This window comes from Seriola dumerili, unplaced genomic scaffold (assembly GCF_002260705.1).
Source record: "Seriola dumerili isolate Sdu_G_001 unplaced genomic scaffold, Sdu_1.0 BDQW01000035.1, whole genome shotgun sequence".
Taxonomy (NCBI): Eukaryota; Metazoa; Chordata; class Actinopteri; order Carangiformes; family Carangidae; genus Seriola; species Seriola dumerili.
Window position 1 is genome coordinate 4,520,805 of NW_019174290.1, and position 20,684 is coordinate 4,541,488.

The 20,684-nt window shown below is 41.0% G+C and overlaps 1 protein-coding gene across 2 annotated transcripts in view; it reads right to left on the reverse strand.

Annotated features, from left to right (window-relative positions):
• Window positions 1-1,497: 1,497 nt before the first annotated feature.
• fam160a1 (family with sequence similarity 160 member A1) overlaps window positions 1,498-20,684 on the reverse strand; it is a 30,138-nt gene continuing 10,951 nt past the window's right edge. The window contains exons 2-13 of one of the 2 annotated variants that reach the window (XM_022738266.1): window positions 20,080-20,140; window positions 17,708-17,928; window positions 12,720-13,400; window positions 10,884-11,042; window positions 10,663-10,749; window positions 9,836-10,003; window positions 8,188-8,267; window positions 7,784-7,986; window positions 5,905-6,933; window positions 5,650-5,828; window positions 5,095-5,215; window positions 1,498-3,754 (exon numbers count right to left, since the gene is read on the reverse strand). In XM_022738266.1, the coding sequence (XP_022593987.1) occupies window positions 3,747-3,754; window positions 5,095-5,215; window positions 5,650-5,828; window positions 5,905-6,933; window positions 7,784-7,986; window positions 8,188-8,267; window positions 9,836-10,003; window positions 10,663-10,749; window positions 10,884-11,042; window positions 12,720-13,400; window positions 17,708-17,812 (2,820 nt within the window). In that variant the 5' untranslated portion in view covers window positions 17,813-17,928; window positions 20,080-20,140 and the 3' untranslated portion in view covers window positions 1,498-3,746. Of the gene's footprint in view, window positions 3,755-3,942; window positions 4,185-5,094; window positions 5,216-5,649; window positions 5,829-5,904; window positions 6,934-7,783; window positions 7,987-8,187; window positions 8,268-9,835; window positions 10,004-10,662; window positions 10,750-10,883; window positions 11,043-12,719; window positions 13,401-17,707; window positions 17,929-20,079; window positions 20,141-20,684 lie in introns of those variants that run through there. The other variant, XM_022738265.1, reaches the window with a different exon arrangement.

Here is a 20,684-nt window from a genome sequence, read left to right on the forward strand (position 1 = left end):
CAGGTGATGAGACTTGTATATAGAGTAAAACAGTAAAATCTGCTTGAAAATGATGCAACTTAATTAACAGTAAAGAATCTCATATCAACATAAATTAAATGGTCCTGACACAAAGAAAAGAAAGGTGAATGTAATTCAATATAACCCTTTCAACACAGGTTTATGTACCATTGGCCACTACAATATTGGTCATTATGGTTATTTTTGACGCGTGAAAATCACTCAGGCACTAGATTAAACTGCTGACGTGTGACATGCTCTCTTATCAAGAGAGGCGGCAGAGACCCTGCCCATCTCAGATATCCAGGCATGGGAGCGTTCAGTGAGCTCCCTCTAGTGGATGAGCCACATGCTATTTGTCCTGTAATACTTTCTCTACTATGCTGCATTCAGTATGGATTCTCACTGATATTGAGGTGCAGATCCTTTGCACAGTATTAATGCAAATTGTCTCGGTGCCTAAACACCCTTAAATTTATCAACTTCTTATCTGCATTTCTCCTTTGTGATTAGTATATATTTAATGTTAAGAGAAATTAATAACTAATAGTGGTTGTCACCTGGCCTCATCACTTTCATGTTTAATATTTTCATACATCAATTACAGTTTAGTCAAATATACTTATTATTATAGGTAGGCTTAGTCTTATTTTGAAACAAAGAAATTCCCAATCTATTTTGGCAACTGTTCCCCTGCAGGGATCAGAAAATTACATCTTCCACATACGACTAGTTTCCAGCAGGACACACACAGTGCTGTTATGTGGCCAGCTACAACTGTGAGCAGACAGACTGGTGCTACTACACAGCCCCTAAAGCTGTTGGAGCGTTGTCATTTCAAAATAATTACATTTTTGAAACGATTTTACAAGTTTTTGGAGACCTTGTCAAAGACATCTGCTGTAGTGCACAACTCTCACTCTCAAGCTTTGATTTCTGTATCTACAGTTGTTGATGTGACCGAAACTGGGAGCTGGTTGTGGTTCCTGGTTGGTACATTTGACCCAAGCTGAAGTCTATATATAGGAGATGACAGCTTCCAGCGGCCAATATTTAGCTTCATGCCGTTTTTCTGACCCATGTAATAACTTGTTTGCATGCACAGGTGTGAGACGGTGCAGTTTACTTTACAAAAAGATGCTTATCTTGTGCATGAGTTCTCAAAAGGTTCACTTCCTCTCTGCAGTATGTCAGTCACTGCATGTAAATGGAGGAGGTAAGCTCCTGCGAGAACAAGACCTAGTTTTGAACAAAATCTCTCTGAGGGATGGGCTGTTCGTAAAGGAAGTGTGAATTAAATGAGGACATCAATGTCTACAGAACAAACAGCCACAACCCCCCTTTGGCACAAAGGAAAGAATATATTGATGGTGTCAGGTGAAACCTGTCAGGCAAAGCAGCTGGGTTTTTGCTTTGAAAACGTTGCATTTTTTTTTAGTTTAAAGAGAGGTGGGAAAAGTCAACACATTAAGTGCATTCAGTTTCATTTACCAGAAGTTGTCTTTATTGAAAGAGGCATGCCTTTGCATGTCAGACATCAGCAACAAACAGCAACCCGAGCGTAACCGCTGACACAAAACTGAGGCCAAACAGTATCAATGAGGATTAATCTTTGGAACCTACAGAGACAGAAACTGGTCTATAACCTTAGCTATAATACCCGCTTTCATGCGACAATGCTGCTAAAACAGTGATTGTTATGCTGTGCTGAGTGTGTTACACAGACTGAACCTGTGCTGGTTGAAGGGCAGGTGTCAGCGGTGCAGACTGACACCATACTCAAAGGCTGATAAAGTGCTCTGCAACATTCATTTACCACAGAGAAAGACTTGTTCAACAGTTCTGAAAATGGCTTTGACTGGTAGAAATATACGCTTTCAAGCCATTTTAGTAAAAAAACAAAAAAAACAAATAGTTATCATAGAAAGATCCTACTGCATAATTCACTGCCTGCATAGCATCAAGAGGAAACTGAATGGGTTTAAATAGGAACAAAATGACACAATTCAGATTTAAAACTAAACTTTAAAATAATTCTTGATCAAATAAGATGAATTCATGAGATGATGACATTGATCAACTCAGTGTAAATCACAAAACTACTGATACTTTTTTCTGCTATTTGTTTGTGTTACATTTTGTTAAATCTATTCAAAGCAATCAATAATCTCGGTCTGAATCTGAAAGAAAATTACGAGAATGAATTCTGAATAATCAGTTCTTCAATAATCATCTGTGTCATATTTTTCTATCTAGATTATAGCATTTACTAAAGGACATGCAACAAATTCTCTTAAGAAATTGATTATTTAATTTTTTTTTCTTTAAATGTCCACATTATATTATCTGCATTGTTACATTGAGTTGTGGATGGACAGGGACGGTGATTCATTTCTTTTGCTTCTAGAAACTGAGTTTTGTCAGTCAAAAGCAAATCATATCAAAACAATACACTGTATGGTGCACATCTTCAGTCCCTAAGGCCTTTCATTTACACTTTGTCAATAGACAGCTTCAAGTAAAATCATTTCACTATAAAATATTGCATTAGTCCTCTGTAAATCCATTTGAAATCAGGCAATAATGTGAACTAAAATCATAATTTAGGCACTAATTAAAAACCATTTCTGTCAATAAAAAATGTAATCATCAATGATCAATCATTTAATAGAGGCAGGCTTTGTAACAAAATATATCTCTTGTATTTGTCCCATTTTAATAACCACATGGACTTAAAGGCAATTTGCAAGAGGTTCCCCTCGGTAACCGTTCTGGTCTGAGATGGTTTTCAACAGATGCAAAACTAAGACTCTCCCAACAGTGATATATCAGACTCATCACAGCTAGAAACAACACCCTACACAATCCCTACATAGAAGAAAGTGATTTTAAACCATAACTAAGAAGCCTTGTTGAAAAAAAATATGGCAATAGAAACTTTCAAAAATCTTAAATACCCCATCCCATTTTGAAAATATCCCAAACTTAATTATGCCTACAATATCCTTGATTTGCATAGTGTTTTCTTACAATATATACATTATAAAGCATCGCTAAAGTAAGGCAAATTAAATATCGCAAGAACAATCTCGGTTTTGGTGCTGTGGTGTGGAGAAGGTGGAGCCCATTAATGTGAGAGACTAGTGCATCATGGGTAAGCCGCTTCACCCAAAGGCTTTTTAAGAACTGAGAGAACCGAAGGTGCATTAAAAGACTCCTGAGGTACCATCATGATGAATCAACTGAAAAAAAAAACAAAACACCAAAACAAATGTACATCTAACGCAACGACTGTGGAAACACCACCACAGACAAAAGTGACCATCCTGTTTTACTAAAAGATGAAGTCGTGTAACAGAGAACAAAGTAAGGATGTGTTTCTGTGATGGCGCCAGTTGGCTACAACAGAGACAATCAAATTAACATCGTCATGCTGCTAATTCAGAGGTGTGTAATCCTATGACAGAGAGGCAGCAACGCTCCAGAGAGGTGACAAAACCACACTGAGCAGCAGACATACGACTGTGATTGTAGAAGACATTCAGAACAAGGGCAGTTCAGAGAAGGGCTGATGATTGATTGGAAAAAAAAGATGCTGGTTTTTGTGAAGATCCTCTCTCTACAGTCTTTGGTTGGTGGACCTGGAGCTCACCTTAATGAACATTATCAGCTGGTGCAGGCTTCTCCAAAACAGGTCAAGATTTTCCAGCTCAAAGTTTGGACCTCCTCCTCAGCTGCTCAACACTTTACACAACTAGAAAGATGAAATTCAAAAGCACATGAAAGTGATTATCTTTGCACAGAAAATAAATACTCTACCATTTTTTTTTAAAATAGTTGTATAAATCACTGAATCTAAGAGGTTTCTTTATCAAGTAGTGCCTGAAAAAAACAACAACAAAAAAAAACTAGAAAACCACCATAAAAGAGTCTTTTTTTTAAAAATCTGTTCCGTTGGACTCATCACAGAGGCATACTGGGACACTGTTACTCTTCCATAGGAATGTAAGATAAGATGGAGTGCTCTTGTGCAATTGCAGCCAGTTCTTTGAGGAACTCTGTGAACAGGACGGTAGCAAAGACTTCTGTCCGATCCAAAGAGATGGCTTTGGGTTTTGGTGGCGGAGAATTCTTCAACATCCTCCCCGCCTCGCCGTGGGTGGAGGCACTGCTGCTGTTTTTGTCTGAGAACATGAGGAATTAATAAGTTACAGTGACAAAATGCTAAGTGAACCAGTAAGAAAACAAAAAAAATTGTTTTAAAATTTCCGTCTAAGTCTCTTCTCATCCTTCCACAAACATACATCCAGCAACGGTTTTTGTAGCTTGTACGACTGAAACCAGAGGGAATGTAGTTCACAAACAGGCCTAAAACTCTGGGGCTTAGCTGAAATTGTTGCTCAACTGCAAAGACACATGACTTAACAAAATCAAATTGTAGTTCAAAAACAGGATCCAAATCACAAACCAATAATGAATGCTGATATTGTTTGGAGCCATTTTTGGTAAATTAAGTGGGATTGAAGAGCTTGACAACAGTGCAGCGTTTGTTTTCTAATCATCAGGTATTCAGAGAAATATTCCAGAATATATATTCTCATCTTCAACCAACTCAGCTGTAATAATAATAAAAATTATTATTTATTTTATATCTAGTGTTTAATTACATTTGTATAGAATCTAAGTAAAAAACAAAAGAAAGCAAATGCAGCAGAAAGTGGCGGACTTAAATGTCGGCACTATATGTTCTGGAATAACAGAGTGAATATTGTAACATTAACTGAGGATGTTTTTAAATGCTCAGTTTTTCATGCATCAGCCATTCAGGGCCTGAAAACCTTCTTCCTCGATCAGCTTCTTACCATGAGAACCAGGGTTCTAGATGCCAAAGGTAAAAACACCCTTGAATCAAGGTAAGTTGGTTTTTCCAAAGTTCAGCTTTGATTGTTTCACATCAGGTAATGAAGAATTTGTTATGGAGAAATACTTTGAAACCACATTTCCAGGGGCTGTACAGATACAATACTGTACATGTGTGATTACAGACTCTTAACCATAGCTGGCGCAGAAAGGGGAATGTGGGTGTATCGTCACCTGCTGCCATGAACGACGTCTCTCTGGCCAGCAGCCAATGCTGGGCGGTAGTGATCATCTCTGGAAAGTCCTTTCTGGTGGCGGCCAGCTCTTCTATCTGGTTCTTCACGGTGGCTAGTACCTGAGCAAGAAGTATAGAAAAGAACCTGAGGACTACATTCACGTCTGCAGTATTTACACTAATGTAATTAAAGCTAAACTAATGAGAACAACCTTGAAATCTAAGTGCTGCAGCCTCATTGTCTGATTGTCTTAATCACGGATCTCTTGTTCAGTTACACATGAAAAAACAGAGAGGAGAGAAAGCCGTCTTCACTTGATCTTACTACTGAGCGCTTAGATTTCAAACACTTCTTTGTATTCCTATTTTCAATCTCACTTCTGAAAAGCAAGCTGCATGTTTCAACATCTTTCAGTGATGCTGTAAAACCCAGATCTTTTGCTCTCTTTTTCTTCTTTTTGTTTACTTGATCATATACAAGCCTCAGGGGAAGGCAAATAAATGAAAGGCACACTCCTGCCCACACACGCATACACAGGACGTGTTTTTCTTACCTGGTACAGGGAGCGAACAGTCGGCTGAAAAACCAAGTTGGTGTTAAGGAGGAAAGAGCGCAGGAGAGGCTGAGGGTAGGCCGCCAGCTGAGCCAGGATGCCCGTCAACAACAGGTTGACATAAAGTGAGTTAGAGAGCATGTTCTCCAGTCGAGACAGCAGCACACTGACAAATGGACCTGCAGACAGAGTAATCATAAACAATCTTTTAAGTGTGCTTTCCAAAATGCAAGGTTCAACTTTCCCTTAACTTACCTGTAAAAGGCACTGATGGGCTTCTACTCATACTTCCGCTACGAAACTTGGTCCCGAACGGTGATTGCAGTTTCTCTGGCTCTGGTGTTTCAGCGGAGAAGGCGGTGAAATCTATCTCCTCCTCTTCACCCTCCTCCAACACAGGTGCGACAGGCTTCTTCAGTTCTGCATCAGCTTTAACCGGTTTTCCATCTGCTTGTGTGTCCAACGTACGAATGAGCTCCTCATACTGAGCTAAAAGGTCGTCACCCAACTCAGCAGCAGCAGTCGTGTTTTGGAGGTTTGAATTACAATCTGTTTGGACTTTTGCTTTTGTGTCCACGCTATTATTGCCGTTATCCGCCATCACAGCAGGTGGAAGTGTTATACTTAGTCCATTTTTTAAGGGGGGAACTTCTGCTGAGCCTGCTTGGGCTTCTTCTGATTCTGACCTGTTGGGTTTGTGCTTACCGCGCTCGGCATCACGAGTGTCTTTCTTGGCGACAAGATCATACACCATGACATCATCCTGGAACTCATTTTCCTCAATGTATGAGCCTTTAACCAGCATGATGGCTGTTTTTCTCATCTCCTGGATGTGCTGTGGGGGCTCAGCAGGAGGCAGGTGAGGAGGTTTACTCTCCACTAGAATCTCTGCAGTCTGCACCGGGCACGCATCATAACTATCATCCCACTCCAGCTCCAGCTGGTTGACAGAGGGCGGCTGTGTGTTCGGCTGTGTGTTCGGCTGTGTGTTCGGCTGTGGGCACGGTCGTGGCCGTGGCGCCAGCGGCTGGGGAACTCTCTTGAGTACTATCTGGGTTTGTCGACTCTTGAGCCCGGCCTCCTCAAGGACGCCGGGCTGGTATTTCTCAGGAGGGGGGTCCTCGCCGTCATATGGGGCTGACCAAACCCGGCAGGCCTGCATGCAGCTCCTGATGCTCAGGTGGGCATCACCGAGGTAATGAAGGTAACTGACGTCAAGGTAGATTTCTGACCCAATGGTGCAGGAGTTGTCATCAGCCTCTTCTGGGAAGCTCTCTTTTTCCCCTGGGAAAAACAGATAAGAAATGTTGATAAAAGCTGGCGTGCAGCGCCTGATTGCCGCGCTCACACAGAGCAGAACTAATGAGTTTGACATGTAACTACGGGGGGCAAAGTGATGTAATACAGCAAAACAGCAGGAGATCTCTATCTGATAAAATACACATCATCATTCCTGTTATATGTTTATGTCCCAGTTATATGCAGAGCAACACCTTGCAGAGCGCTATGCTCAAAACCATATATTTCAACAGATTTTGGAAATGTCATAGAATAGATAAGAAATTACACTTTTTATTATAATTATTTTGTTTAGCTCTTATAACTGCCACACTGAATGACTCTTATGCTGTTTGCGCTGTTTGTTTTGACTGCACACCACTATTACTGAGCTTCTAACATTCACTCACTGAAATAGTATTATGAATAGGAAACTCTGCTGAATGAATTCACCTTTCAGCTGATTTGAAAGCAGCAAAAACATCCATAAAAGCTGATTACAAATATGGCTGAAAATTATTAATTCATTTTGACTAATCTATAACACATGGAGAACAAAAAATTTGAAAAGTATTCAGGCTTCTCAAAGGGCGTTATTGAAACTTCCAGGCTCCAGTTGGGGAGCCTTTGAATGTGGGTAATAATTAGCTTTACCATTCACTCCTAGAAGGAAAATTCTTGTTTATTACATCTTGTCTTATGTCTTAGAGACATTTCTGTCTGTAAAAATATCATCAAACTCAATTCAAAAATTGCTGAGATTTGGAAAAACAGCAGCATCGCAATAAAGTCAGAAAGCTAGGGAAAGCTGTAATAACTCACTCAAAATCTTCCTGTAATGTCCTATCCCTCTTACCTGTGGTGTCGGTGTTATTGGCAGTCTCTGCACCCTTAGAAAAGAGGATGGAGTCTAGCTGTCGGAGGGGCGGGGGGCTGTGATCAGGGGAGCAGCAGGACGGTGTTAATGCCAGGATCTTGGCCGCTGACACCGAGTAGCAGTCCCTCTCCCTCACCACACGTCTCTGACTCAACATCATGTGATTACAGGGGATCAGGTACCTGGGGAGGCAGATAGGAATGAATCCTGTTAGGAAAACCAACGGGTGGTCGTAGGAGGGAGAGGAGGCGGGGGGTAGTGAGCAGACAGATGGTAAAAAAAAAGTCTGCATGGTGGGAGGTAGTGGGTAAAATCTCATCATATCATAAAACAATTAGGTGTACCAAGCTTTATAGCTGGGATAAGGTGTGTGAGCCACTCACCTCAGTATGAGCTGCAGCATCACATCTTCACAGTATAAGCCAATGAGAGTGCGGAAGAGTGCCAGCGACACAGTGCCCAGCTGGAGTGTTGAACGGAAAGATGAAACATATTACAACAAGTAAAGATGACAGAGGAAGCTGTTTCAAGTGGCTTTTTACATACTAGTGCAGAAAATAATTGTCAAGCAAAAGTAACAGCAAAAGCTCTGCTGCTTTTGATATTTTAAATTACTGCAGACTAAATATAATATACTGTATACAGACTGCTGGCTGGACAAAAGAAATAAATGGGAATATATCATTCTTTATAGACTAAATGATTAATTAATTGAAAAGTAATGAAAAGAAATGATCAGTTGTAGTCACATTTTATACAAGTGAGATTGTTTCCTCCGTGTTACAGTCACATATGCTGACAGGAACATAAACATGCTAGTTTGAACTTATATATTCTTCTGCATTTTCCTAAGTTGTCAGGAGTCGATTGCACACCACCTCTAAAAACTAACACACAAAGCTGGAAAAAGAACAGCAAATAACTAAGAAGTGACTAAATGTGACAGCAGAGAGGAGATTAACATGACTACAAGTCTACAGCCATGCTAGTGTCTCTGTGAGGCTGTACTAGCCAAATGCTAATGCCAGTATGCTAATATGCTGATGTTTACCAGGTAAAATGTGCATTTAGCAGGCCAACATTAGCTTATCAGACCCAAACACTAAAATAGCCTACAGCTGGTGGGAATGTTATTAGTTTGGAGGTATTTGATTAGCACGCTCACATGTGCTACGTAGCAGTAAACATAAACAAGAGCTGATAGGAATGTGTTTTTTAGCTAGAGGAAAAGTCAGAAGAAAACAAAGTCATTAAGACTCATCCTCTGGGGGCCATGAAGGTTGCTGAAATAGTTCAGTCTGAATCAAACTAGTGAACCAACAGAGCAACTGACAGACACCATCCACAGAATTTTTCCCTAGAGAAAGTCAAGAGCATTCAATATTGAGCATTTTTTGGGGAAAATACACAGGTTAAAATGATAGGATATTCTTTATATAATAAAAGGCACGCCACCGCTAAAAACTGACATCTCAAAAGATGAAGCTGGAAAACAAGAGCACGACAACCCAAGAAGAGGAAATTAAACATCAAAGGTGAATTCAAACAGAAAAAATAAAAAAGCTGAAATGTGGAATATTTGCATGTTAACTCAGTGGCATAATGTCATAAATGTGAAAAGCAAACATGTTTATTATTTTTCACTGTGTTGGAGGCGTGTCAGCGCTGCACTGGAGGGAACTCCCTGAGCCACAGCAATGTAAAGAGCACATTATTTATTCATGTTAATGGCTCAGTTCTACCAAAATATTTGAACAAGACGTCCCCACGTATTGGACTGTTTTAAAATGCTGATATCAGTTGAGTTTGCTAACAGGGTAAGTCACTGCAACTGAGCATTACCATAGCAACGATCTCCCAGCTTCATACTGACATTTAAGTTTTACCACGAGTCCCAGAGTCTCTGGGGTAATTTTAAAGTCTAAGAAACCTGCTCTGAAGTTATCAAACATGAGTCATGCTGTAGTTGAGTGCAATGTGTGTGTGTGCGTTCTTAAGAGAAAGCATAAGTCTTTTGTCCTGTAATGTTACCTGAAAGGGGGTGTTGATGCGGCTGACCAGAGTGTCTAAGATGTGGACACTCTCGTGGCGGTGGAGGAGGATGAAGGAGAGGAACGTCTGCAGCAGGGCCGGCTCAGAAACACTTCTCAGGAAGAGGTCAAGGTATGCTGTGGTGGTCATCACCTCCTCTAGGGTCAGCTACACAGAGATAAGGAACCATTAGTGAGCTGTGAGTGTGAGTGTTTGTGTATGTGGGGTCATCTTCCAGAACAAATAAAACCATCATGCCACAGAAAAATCTACCAACATGTCTACAGTATATCTCCAGATGTTGACATGTTTGACTTCACTGTTTAACATTCTGTATTAACCTGTATTGTCAAATTCTTCAGCTCTGCACTGATAACAGCAAATGGAAAAATTAAAAAGTACTTTTTTTAGGAATTAAACTTCAAGCTTTAGAGAGAATTTATTTCTCATTGGGCAGTTCGGTGATTTTAATGTTGCATGTTCTGATTAGTGATTTTAGATGAATAGTTGGACATTTTGCCCTAGAGTTAGATTAGAAGATTGCTATATGAAGCTACAAACAGGAGGTGACTATCTCAGCCAAGCACAAACACTGCGAATAGAGGGAAACTGTGAGATTGGCTAACTACTGTAGCACGTATGAAGTTCACCGATGCTATATCCAATTTGTTTAACTAGGCTTATTTTTTTTAAGAATGTCAAACTATTCCTTTAATTCCAATCAGAGCCCATATCCAGAGTGTGTATTTTTACTGTGAATATACTGTATATTTGTCCAAATGAGGCATTACATGGAGGTGACGAGGAAAACGAAGAAGAGTGCCAACCTTGTGAAGAGCTGGTGCTAGGACAGGCACGAGGAATCCGTTGTAGATGTAACTAACCAGCTGGTCTCTGATATCAGGGTGGGCCACCTGGGAACAGTTAGTATTAAGGCGCATGTCAGTCAGGAATGCTGTCAAGCAGAAGGCTGCACCTATTAACCTTGTGTGAATACATTTCTCATGTGGCAGGGCCTTGTGTGTGCAGCGTTGTCACACATGCTCACCTGAATAACCGCGTTGCAGAATTCCAGGGAATTGAGAAACTGGACGAGGGACGGCAACTGGAGCCAGTCCTCTTTGTGGAGGCAGTGCCACTCCTCATTGGGAACCTCCAGCTTGGTGGGGAGAGATGAGTACAAGCCGCTCAGCCCTGTGGCCAGCACCTGAGGTGAGAGAGGTGTCGGTATTAAACAGTGTTACATTACTCATAGAAGCTCACACGCTCCTAAGCTCCTATTCCTATTGCACATTGTATATATTTGTTTTATTTTATTTTATTTCTATTTAAATATTTCATTGAAAAAAGTCTATTTATATTTGAGACACCTGACTTGCAGTACTCGCTTTTGTTTTATCTTTCTTTATATTTTTTCTTCTTTTGTTCTTTTTTTTTTTTTTATCTTATGTTCTATGTTTATTGTTATGCACCAAAATACCAAAGCAAATTCCTCATATGTGAAACACACTTGGCAAAAACCTGATTCTGAATGTGGGATTATTATTGTCTATTAGTCAGTTTCAACTATTGGTCTATCAGTACACAGCCAGTCAAATAGTAGTGATGACCTGTTTCTTTTTTCTGGCTGTAGACTGTTAGTTTTAATTATCTGTTTTATTGATTAACCAGTAATTGCAGAGCCTATTCTATCTATCCACTATGTCACGGTTTGTCAAAGAAGATCTCTTTCATTTTCATTTATCTATAGTACCATTCATCGGTTCATCTCCACAATAAAGCTACACTATTGTAGAAAAAGCAGACTGTGCTGCAAACAATAAATATCATCTGATACATGTCGTCTAATGAAGAATAATCTGAGGTAAAGTGATTATAGAGAGAATATTATGGGCTTCATTACAGATTAATGAGGCAGTTTGTCATAAATGATACATGTGCAGGTTCTCTGCTGTCAGTTTTACCTTTAGCTTCACATGACAGATTTATAACAGTGTTTTACTACTCACTACAGAGAAACATACTACTGTAAATCATTTCTTCTTCTCCATGTTGTGATAATGTGATACTGATGTCAGCACGGCACTGCAGCAGCCTGCTCCTCCTCACACAGTAAAGCAGCATACGTAAGGATTTATGCCTCCGAAAGGTCAGCTCCAAGAACGTTATAAATATTTGAGCAGCAAAGTGTTTTACTGCCTATAACACTCCTGCAATATTAACCATGATATGGTAATAAGGTCACTAATTAATGCATTAATGTCAGCACACTCTCCACATTACAAATGGCCAGTATGATTTCTGTCTTTCCTTAGTGAAGCAGGTCATCATAAGGTGGAATTTCAAGCAACAGTAGAGCCTATATCACCTGAGTCTAATTAAGCGGTAAAATGAGCACATCATTAGTGTTGCATTGATGTATACATCCTCTATAGGATTATCCTTGTTGCCTGCCAGTGGAACCAATTAAATATAGACTCTTGTTATTCAACTGGCAGTGCATCAAAAGCCACTTTTCATTGCGCCGTCTACAGCTGCGGGTAAATGGCATTATTTACATGGGATTAGCTCACAACTGTGCTATAATCTTATGAATGCCAGACATTTGTAACATTCATTGCCAGAGATGTTTTAACCTTGTTTTGAGTGGGTCCATGAATTCATCTGCATATTTTGGCCTGACTATGACACCCAGGGTCAAGGAATAATAGTGGTGCCACTGACTGACGAGGATGGAATAATTCCTTTTACAAAAAAGGGTTAGTTTTATATTTAAAAAAAGAGGGACTGAGTCTGGGGAGACACTAAAAACCACCTAAGAGCAAATGAGAGCTGAGAGCAAGAAAAAGACAGAAGGGAAAGTAATTCATCATTCTGGACTGACCGGGCAGAAGTAGGTGTTCTCTGCGACGTGTTTGGCCACTCGCTCGTTCTCAGCAGACAACGACATAATGAGCAGCAGAGCATCTCTGGCCTGCTGGCCCACTGTGCCCTCCCTGTGTATGAATGGGATGAGGAGGGAGAAGATGAGGAAGTTGGTGGCTCCCTGATCCTCGCTGGTGTGGAAAAACAGCTCCAGAATTGAAGGGTCCTTTGCCAGAACGCAGCACAGCTGGTTGAGCAGCAGCACCAGCTCAGCTTCAACGGCAGGCGCTGCCGTGCCCGAGCAGGACGACAGCAGCATCATGAGCGGCCTCAGGATGGGTTTGTGATGCAGCAGCGGCTGGTGCGCCTGCCCCACCAGCATCTCGTACATCTTCAGCTGCTCCAGCTTCATGTCGTCTGTGAACTCCCTGCGGAGGCTCCACACAAAGAGTCGTTCCATCACGTTCTCCATCACCACAAACTCCAGGATGGGGCCCATAGCGCCGGCCTGACCGCTCTCCTCCTCCATCAGCAGGAACAGCATGTGTTCCACGTAGTTCTGCACTGCACTCGCCTCATCTCCGGGGATGGGGCCAAAACGAGGGCCGCCGCTAGAGCCAGTGCTGAGGTTGATGACACTCAGGGAGGGAAGGGTGGAACTGCTGCGCAGAGGATCATGCTTTTCAAGGATCTTCACCACCTACAGTAGACACAAGTACAACTTAAACTGAACACATTATAACCATGTATCATTTGATTTTCATGCAAGAGCGGTTATCAGGCTTTGGCTAAATCTCAACTACATCCAAATAGAAAGAGACAAAGCAATACGTTGTAGAATTAGACTGTGTTAGGAGAAAAGGATCATTTTGGTGGAAGGTTTTAACTAAAAGGCTCAATACTTGGCTGATAAAGCTGTTGCCACTTGTGTACTTTGTCAACAGGTTAGTACATTTTTTGGGGTGGATTGTTGTATAAAGGTTAGGGTTATGTGCTAAACTTAACATGCTTCAACACATCAGACGCTGTAATCAGGAGATAAAAGTCGTTTTTACAGTCTGTTACTGCACATGAATGCAACATCTGATCTGACTTTTTTCACAGTCTGTACTTTTTATTGTATTTCTTTTTGAAAAGAAGAAATAAAAAATAAAAAATCATATTACAAAAATCTGTTCACAGGGGGTCAAATCTTTATGAGTAGGTCATGCACACAAAACCCTCTATATGAGAAACACTGCTGCACACTCTTGATAGCACACTGCTGACTGATGGTTAGCACGAGCAGCGATAGCCATCTCTTTAGAGACGCATTCATTATCAAATATGAAAAAGGGAATCTTGAGTATTACTGCTCACATTACATATGTGCTGCACTATCAATATTTAATTTATGTTACAAATCACTATTTTCTTTATATACAAGTTTGTCTTATTTGTATAGATGGTGTTTGTCTACCATGTTAATTAAAACTCATATTACAGGTAAAATCATTTCCTTGTTCCTGCCAGGTTAACTATCAACAAAGATGAGGTGTAAATAAACCAGCAGCACAGTACAGATAAACTCAGTTTGGTGGCACACAGTGAAACAGTCCTTTGTGTATCCAGTCCCTCCCTTGTGTGTCCACTGCATGGAAACCAGAGTCACAATAATGAAGCTAGTGTCCCCAGCCTGCTGCTGCTGCCATGACAATAACTCGCTGTGCATAAGAGAACTGGGCATGGCTGATGGAAACAAGAGAACAGAGCTTGTAATCCCTGCCTGAGCCCAATGGGGCCTGACCCAGAGGCCTGAGCCTCGGGGATCCGTCCAGTTTAGAATCTCTAGCTATGACTGAAGTGACAGGCAGGGGCCAAGTCTGAGGATCAGTCAAGGATTTTACTTACTGGACATATGGATTGTGGTCTTGGGTTGCCTATTGGCATAATACTGACACTGTCAAGGTCAGCTGCACACAAGGATAAGGCTTATTAAACCATGATGCATATAGAGTATGCATATTATTTCCAAAGCAGCTGCTAGTGAGCGTGACTGTTTACTTTAGTTCAGTATAGCTCTGACAGTGCTGACAGGTCGGTCGATAGTCTGCATCATTAATCAGAATATGGGTCATATAGGAAATGTCAGTGGGCTTCAGCTTTGAAAATGTGCCCACGCACTGGGCTCAGGCTGGATAAACATCAAAAGGTCCAGGCTTTTGATTTTTCAGTCCCAGAACAGGCTCTACAAAATGCACCCGGGTGAATAATGTGTGTTGACACAACAGTAGGGCAGTAGGGTGAGCTATAGGAGGAAGTCCACACCGTGCTTGTGCAGCGCTGACGTAATACACTTCAGTAACTTTATATTGGATTGTTTCATATCTAATTATCATGGGCCACTACCAGCAGGATGAGACTGAAGTCTGTCTGAAGAAAGTGAAAGAGCAGAAACTTCTTTTCCACTTAACCTCTATGATTTTATTTTAGTTGACAGATGCTGAAAGATGAAATGTTACTGTAATCAGCAAAACACAACTTCACTTTGGAGACGGGACAAGGTTAATTTCACTAAAACATCTTTAACTATTTTGTCTGGCGGCTCCATCTACTCTTTGGACTGATGTCTGAGAGCTAAAGCTGAGTTGTTCTTAAATGTCCACTGGATGGGAGAGTTTCAGCATAAACAGTACACGTCACTACACAGTCACATTCATAAAACTGACTGATTTATTGGGAGTCACGTGGCATTAGCCATGAATGGAATGAGTCTGCCCACACTACACTGCCTATAGCTGAAGATTTTTGGCAGTCACAGCAACGGACAGATCACTTTGCATGTCACAACAAACACCATGAGCTCTGAGAGGCCTGGAGAGCGCCAGATAAGACACAGCAAATGAACATAAACCTAATCTTTCAACTCTGAAACAGGCAGAGCTTCTCACAAAGGGACAAGGCCGATATTACTTACAACATGTTACTCGGATTTCAAGGTTTTCCGAACTGAAACCAAAGTCAAGGGGACTCTTATCAGGCTACAGATTAACTAAGCATGGAAATAAGACTCTGCAGGAATGGAACTGTGCTTTCAGTTTGCCTCAAGAAAAAAAAAGAGAAAAAAAAAGCATTAATCTGGAACAGGGAGTTCTCATTTTTTCAGTTCACAGTAAGAACCTGGGACAATTCAGCCTTGTGGTTTGTTTTTTTTACAACTTCTGTCCCAATACATCAGCTACCTTGTGAAAAGTCTTGAAATTACATCTATTCCATCACCGTCGTAGAAAAATCCAGAATCTATGAGATGAAAATATTCAAGATGTCTCCTACTTCATGAAAAAGTTGCTAATCAGCGTTTGTGCACTGGGGCCTTCAAATTTCAACATTGCACTTTTGTAACTTATCGGACCATGAGTCATCCTACATGCAGTAGTGATGTCACAAATGCTTGTACACTTACATGTTAAACGGATTTAAAGTGAGTACAGAGAAAGTTTCCCTCTTCAGAAGATGGATGTGAAAACAGCCCTCTAATGTCAAACTCTGCACAGTGAAGAACAACACATTTTTTATTGAGAGGGAGGCATTAAGAATAGTTTAACAAGGGCTTATAGTGAAGTCTGTGCATGTGCATTAAACCTTCCAACCAAATAACACAGCTAATCCCGACAAGCCTGTCCAGTGTAGAACCTAATAAAAACACAGTGGAATTCTGCTTAATTTAGCTGTGAATAGCACAGAGCCTGCTCACTGACAGGAGGGTCAGACCCCACACTGACAGCCACTAATGCTGACATAAACGCTGCTGACAGTTCCCGACACACGTTTCTATCCCCTCGATGTCTGGCCAGTGTCACTCTTACTGTACGTCAGTGAGGAGAACGTTTGTTCATCTCAGTGTGGGAGGAGTAGGACAAGCAGGCTGCCAGGTCCCACAGGGGTCAACAGGGACACATGCTGCTGCAAAAAGCCAAAAGTCTAAGACGGTCGGCTTCTCGCTGCCAAGATTCCACTGGCTATGACCGCGCCGCAGTTCGCTGGGACTTTCTACTGTCAGGATTTGCAGTCGAATGTGAACAACCTTGCACTCACTGCTTTTACCGATTAATGTTGGATGCAACCTGGATGTGTTTAAAGCCTGTTGTTCCCAAACTGTGGGTCTGAACTCCCTGAAGCGATCGCAAGAGAAATAAAGGAGTAACTTGATGATTAACTGGATAGAAAAGAAAAAAAACTGAGATACAAACTTATCTTATTTTTTGAGGATTTTTCTATAATCATTCTCTTGTCAAATACTGGATAGTTATAGCTTATCGGTCATGTAAAAGTTACTCAAATTAAAAAAATCCAGAGTGTGAAAATCTCTTATCAAACTGCTGACACTCATATGCAACCGGGGGGTCAAAGAAGACAATCCTTTGATTTAAGGGGACACAGGGTAAAAGGGTGGGAACCACTATTTTAAGTTTAGACAAAGGATTTTCAGAATTCTAATATTTCAAAGAAATAGTTTCAACATACATTTGTGAAATATGCTTATTGACTTATTGACTATTGACAGAAAACTGATTCTAAATTTCATATCTGTGCATTCTGTGCAAGTACAGAGCTGGAGCAAGGAAGCAATTAGCTTAGCTTAGCATTCACTCCAAAGCTAAAAATATTCCTATAAACACCTCGAAAGCTCACTAATTAACATGTTGTATCTCGTGTGTTTAATGTTCATCAAAAAATAAATGTAAAAATGACAATTTGTGGTTATGTGCTGTAACTCTTCCCGAAGTGTTTCTGTTATCGTAAGGTTGTTAATCGACCAGTGGAAACGCTTCATAATAGTACCAAGAAGACAGATTAACAGTTGTTCATCAAGAAAAAGTTCGAGCACATGATTTCCTTTACAATCGCATATTTTTTTGAAGCGGTATTGATCTTCAAATCTAACTCTTGACGAAAAAAGCGAATGAGCATCTTTCCGGAAACTATTTCTGTAAGACGTGGGAGCCTTGATTTAGTGCTGGGGTTTACCTGAGCCCAGTGGTTCTTGAAAACAATCATGCAGGTCTCTGGATCCACCCCTTTCAAGACCAGAGACTGCCCGTCTCGGTTTCCATTGGCAACCATGGAGGCCATCACGGTGACCGGATCATACGTGACTTAAACCATGTCATAGGCAGGAGAAGGAGGGCATTCCTGACTGCTTGTTGTGTGCAACCATAACCAGAGGAGGAGGAATAATCACAGAGGACCTGAGGAGCAAGAAAAAAAAAAAGTATTATCATACACACAACCAAAAAAAGTTGCTTCATCAAATAGCAGCACAGATGCAATGTTATGACTGGTGATTGCAGTGCACTCCCCCTCTCTGCCTCTGCATGGCCAGACAGCAGCTATGACAGGCATGCAGGAAAGAGAACAATAACAGGCAAAGTCAGATGACTCAGTCGAGGGGAGAAAGAGACACATCTTGCTTGACTTTGGCTCAGAGAGTTGCCTGCTGCACTCTGGACTTCGGACAGAGCTGTCAAATTACTTTTGGAATACCTCAGACACCCACAGAAGATTCCTGCAGGCCCCCTGTCATCATGCTCATTACAGACACTTTTTTTTGACATCAGAAGGCAAACAGCAACTGGGTGTGAACTTCCCTGGCTAAATGGGGTAAAAAAAAAGAAAAAAGAAAGAAAAAGATTGCTAGTTTTGTATGTCAGAAATGATTTTGGTTTGTGCTGGTTTCATTTCTGGATGAAACACATTACATTTACAAAGTCTGCAGTGCTCACATTGCTTGTTTTGATGAAAAATATGTATATTATTTTGGATGAAAATAGCCTGTGGGCAGCTTTAGAGATCAGTTCCAACACTCACATTGGCAACATGGAAATCTGGAAGATGCCCACTTTTTCCCCCAGAAAGGAACTAATTTGTTGTTTCCCTTGGAGAGGACACTACTGGAAAGATTGATTCTGTTAAAACAAGACAAGCTTTCTTTGACAGCACTGGGAAGGGAAGGAGTGTACTGCTTTTTAAACAGATAATATGAGATGACGTGGAACTGAAAAAATAGCATCTAGCATAATCCAGTTCTCTGCTTTAGCATGTTTCCAGGTACACGGCTACACTTCATGAGGAAGGATGTTAGGATGTGACTTATCTCACCATGTTTCCTCTGTTTATACAGTGACTATTTGTGACAAATATCACTACAGTTTAAAAGAATGTCCCATCTGAAAACAACATGTCATGTTCAAGAGATCCTATATATAACCCTAAATAATCTTCAACATTTAACAAGAATAACAGTTAAGAGCTATGCTGGCAGCTCTGTTGTACTGTACTAAACACAGCAGTCCTTCAAACTATATAAAACAAAATTAAAATAAAACAGATACTCTTTTGTATAGATCATTTTTTAACTATTCTAAGACTCTAAAGCCATGCTAGCAGCTCTGACTTTACACACTTTGAGCTAAATGCTAACATGCAAATACCAGCATGCTAAGATGCTCGCAATGACTATACTATGTTGATGTTTAGCAGGTATAATGTTTTTACCAATTTCACCATCTTATTTGAACATGTTAGTATTGTTAGCATGCTAACATTTGCTTATTAGCACTAAACGCAAAGTAGCCTGCATCTGAGGCTGATGGGAATGGCATAGTTTAGCAGATATTTGGTCATAAAGCAAAGTAGTCAAGTCAAATCAATTTATGCATTCGCCTCAAGGGTCTTAACAATCTGTGTACAACAGTGTATAACACCCTTTTATGCACTTCAATTGGATAGATAAAGGATTCACTTAAGTCCGGACGCTTAATTCTCTGGAGAAAATGAATCTCTATTAAATGTCATAGCAATCCATCCTGTAGTTGCTGAGATATTTCAGTTGGGACCAAAGCCAGAGCAGAGCCGTCTCTAAAGCCATGCCGCTAGCACGGCTAAAAACAAACTTCCCAGCAACCCAATATGTAGTTAAACAATGACATGACATTGACTTAGTCTGTCAGTATAACTCCAACACAACGTCAAGACAAACTTAAACACTCACACTATAGAATACAGGACAATATGGTCTCTGTCACCACAGGGGATCAACTGTAAAACACGCAGCAGCTGCACGCCACAACACCAAATTAAAAGCTAACTCCTGCCCCTAAAACTGCTTGCCAACCAATCACAGCTGTCCCACTTCTTTTGAATTCACTTTGCCCCAGTACCACAGAAACATCCCCAGTTTAGGCATAACAAGGCACACAGTCAAACTTTCACCATCTGCTTTCAGTTAGAGGAGAGTACCGGCTGGTTGGATTCTTGAGAAGGAATGTAAAAGCAGCGTGGAGAGTGTGTCAGGCCGTGTGTGTGTGTTTGTATGTGTGTGTGTCTGTTGGGTTTCTTACCTTCGCTGAACCATCTTTTACAGGGACGGGTTGCTAAGCAGACGAAGACCTCATTCTTCTCCTGTTGTCACAAAACACAAAAAAGGAGATATGAAGATATGTCAGGAGTGGAGCAGGAAGTGAGTGTCTGCGTGAGAGGCGAGGCATGGTGGGAAGTGACTGGACATGAGTAAGCTGCTCCGAACACCACTTGGATGGAGAAGGAAAGCAGGAGGGAGCGAGGGAGGGAGGAGAGAGCACTAGGGGGAGGGAATGAAAAAGAAAAACAGGGTTAGAGAAAGTCTACAGAAAAGGAGGTTACAAGAAAAAAATGACAGCAACAGCGTTCACATGCATAAAAAGTAAAGACTATACCGTATGTCAGCTGTGAAAGTTTCTGTAGGAATTCAACGTCGATATCAAATCCTCATGCCTCCCTCACAGAAGAATAACACTATTGTCCCTTCCAATTAGGGCTGTGATGCCATTGGCGTCCTTCTCAGCTTCGTGAGGCCCATTCCTCACCAACATTATAACTGCCCTCTCCAGCATTAAAACAGAGCGATCGTGGGAATCAAGTCACATGACACAGCAGCCTCAAAACTCTCAGAACCTAACTTTTAATT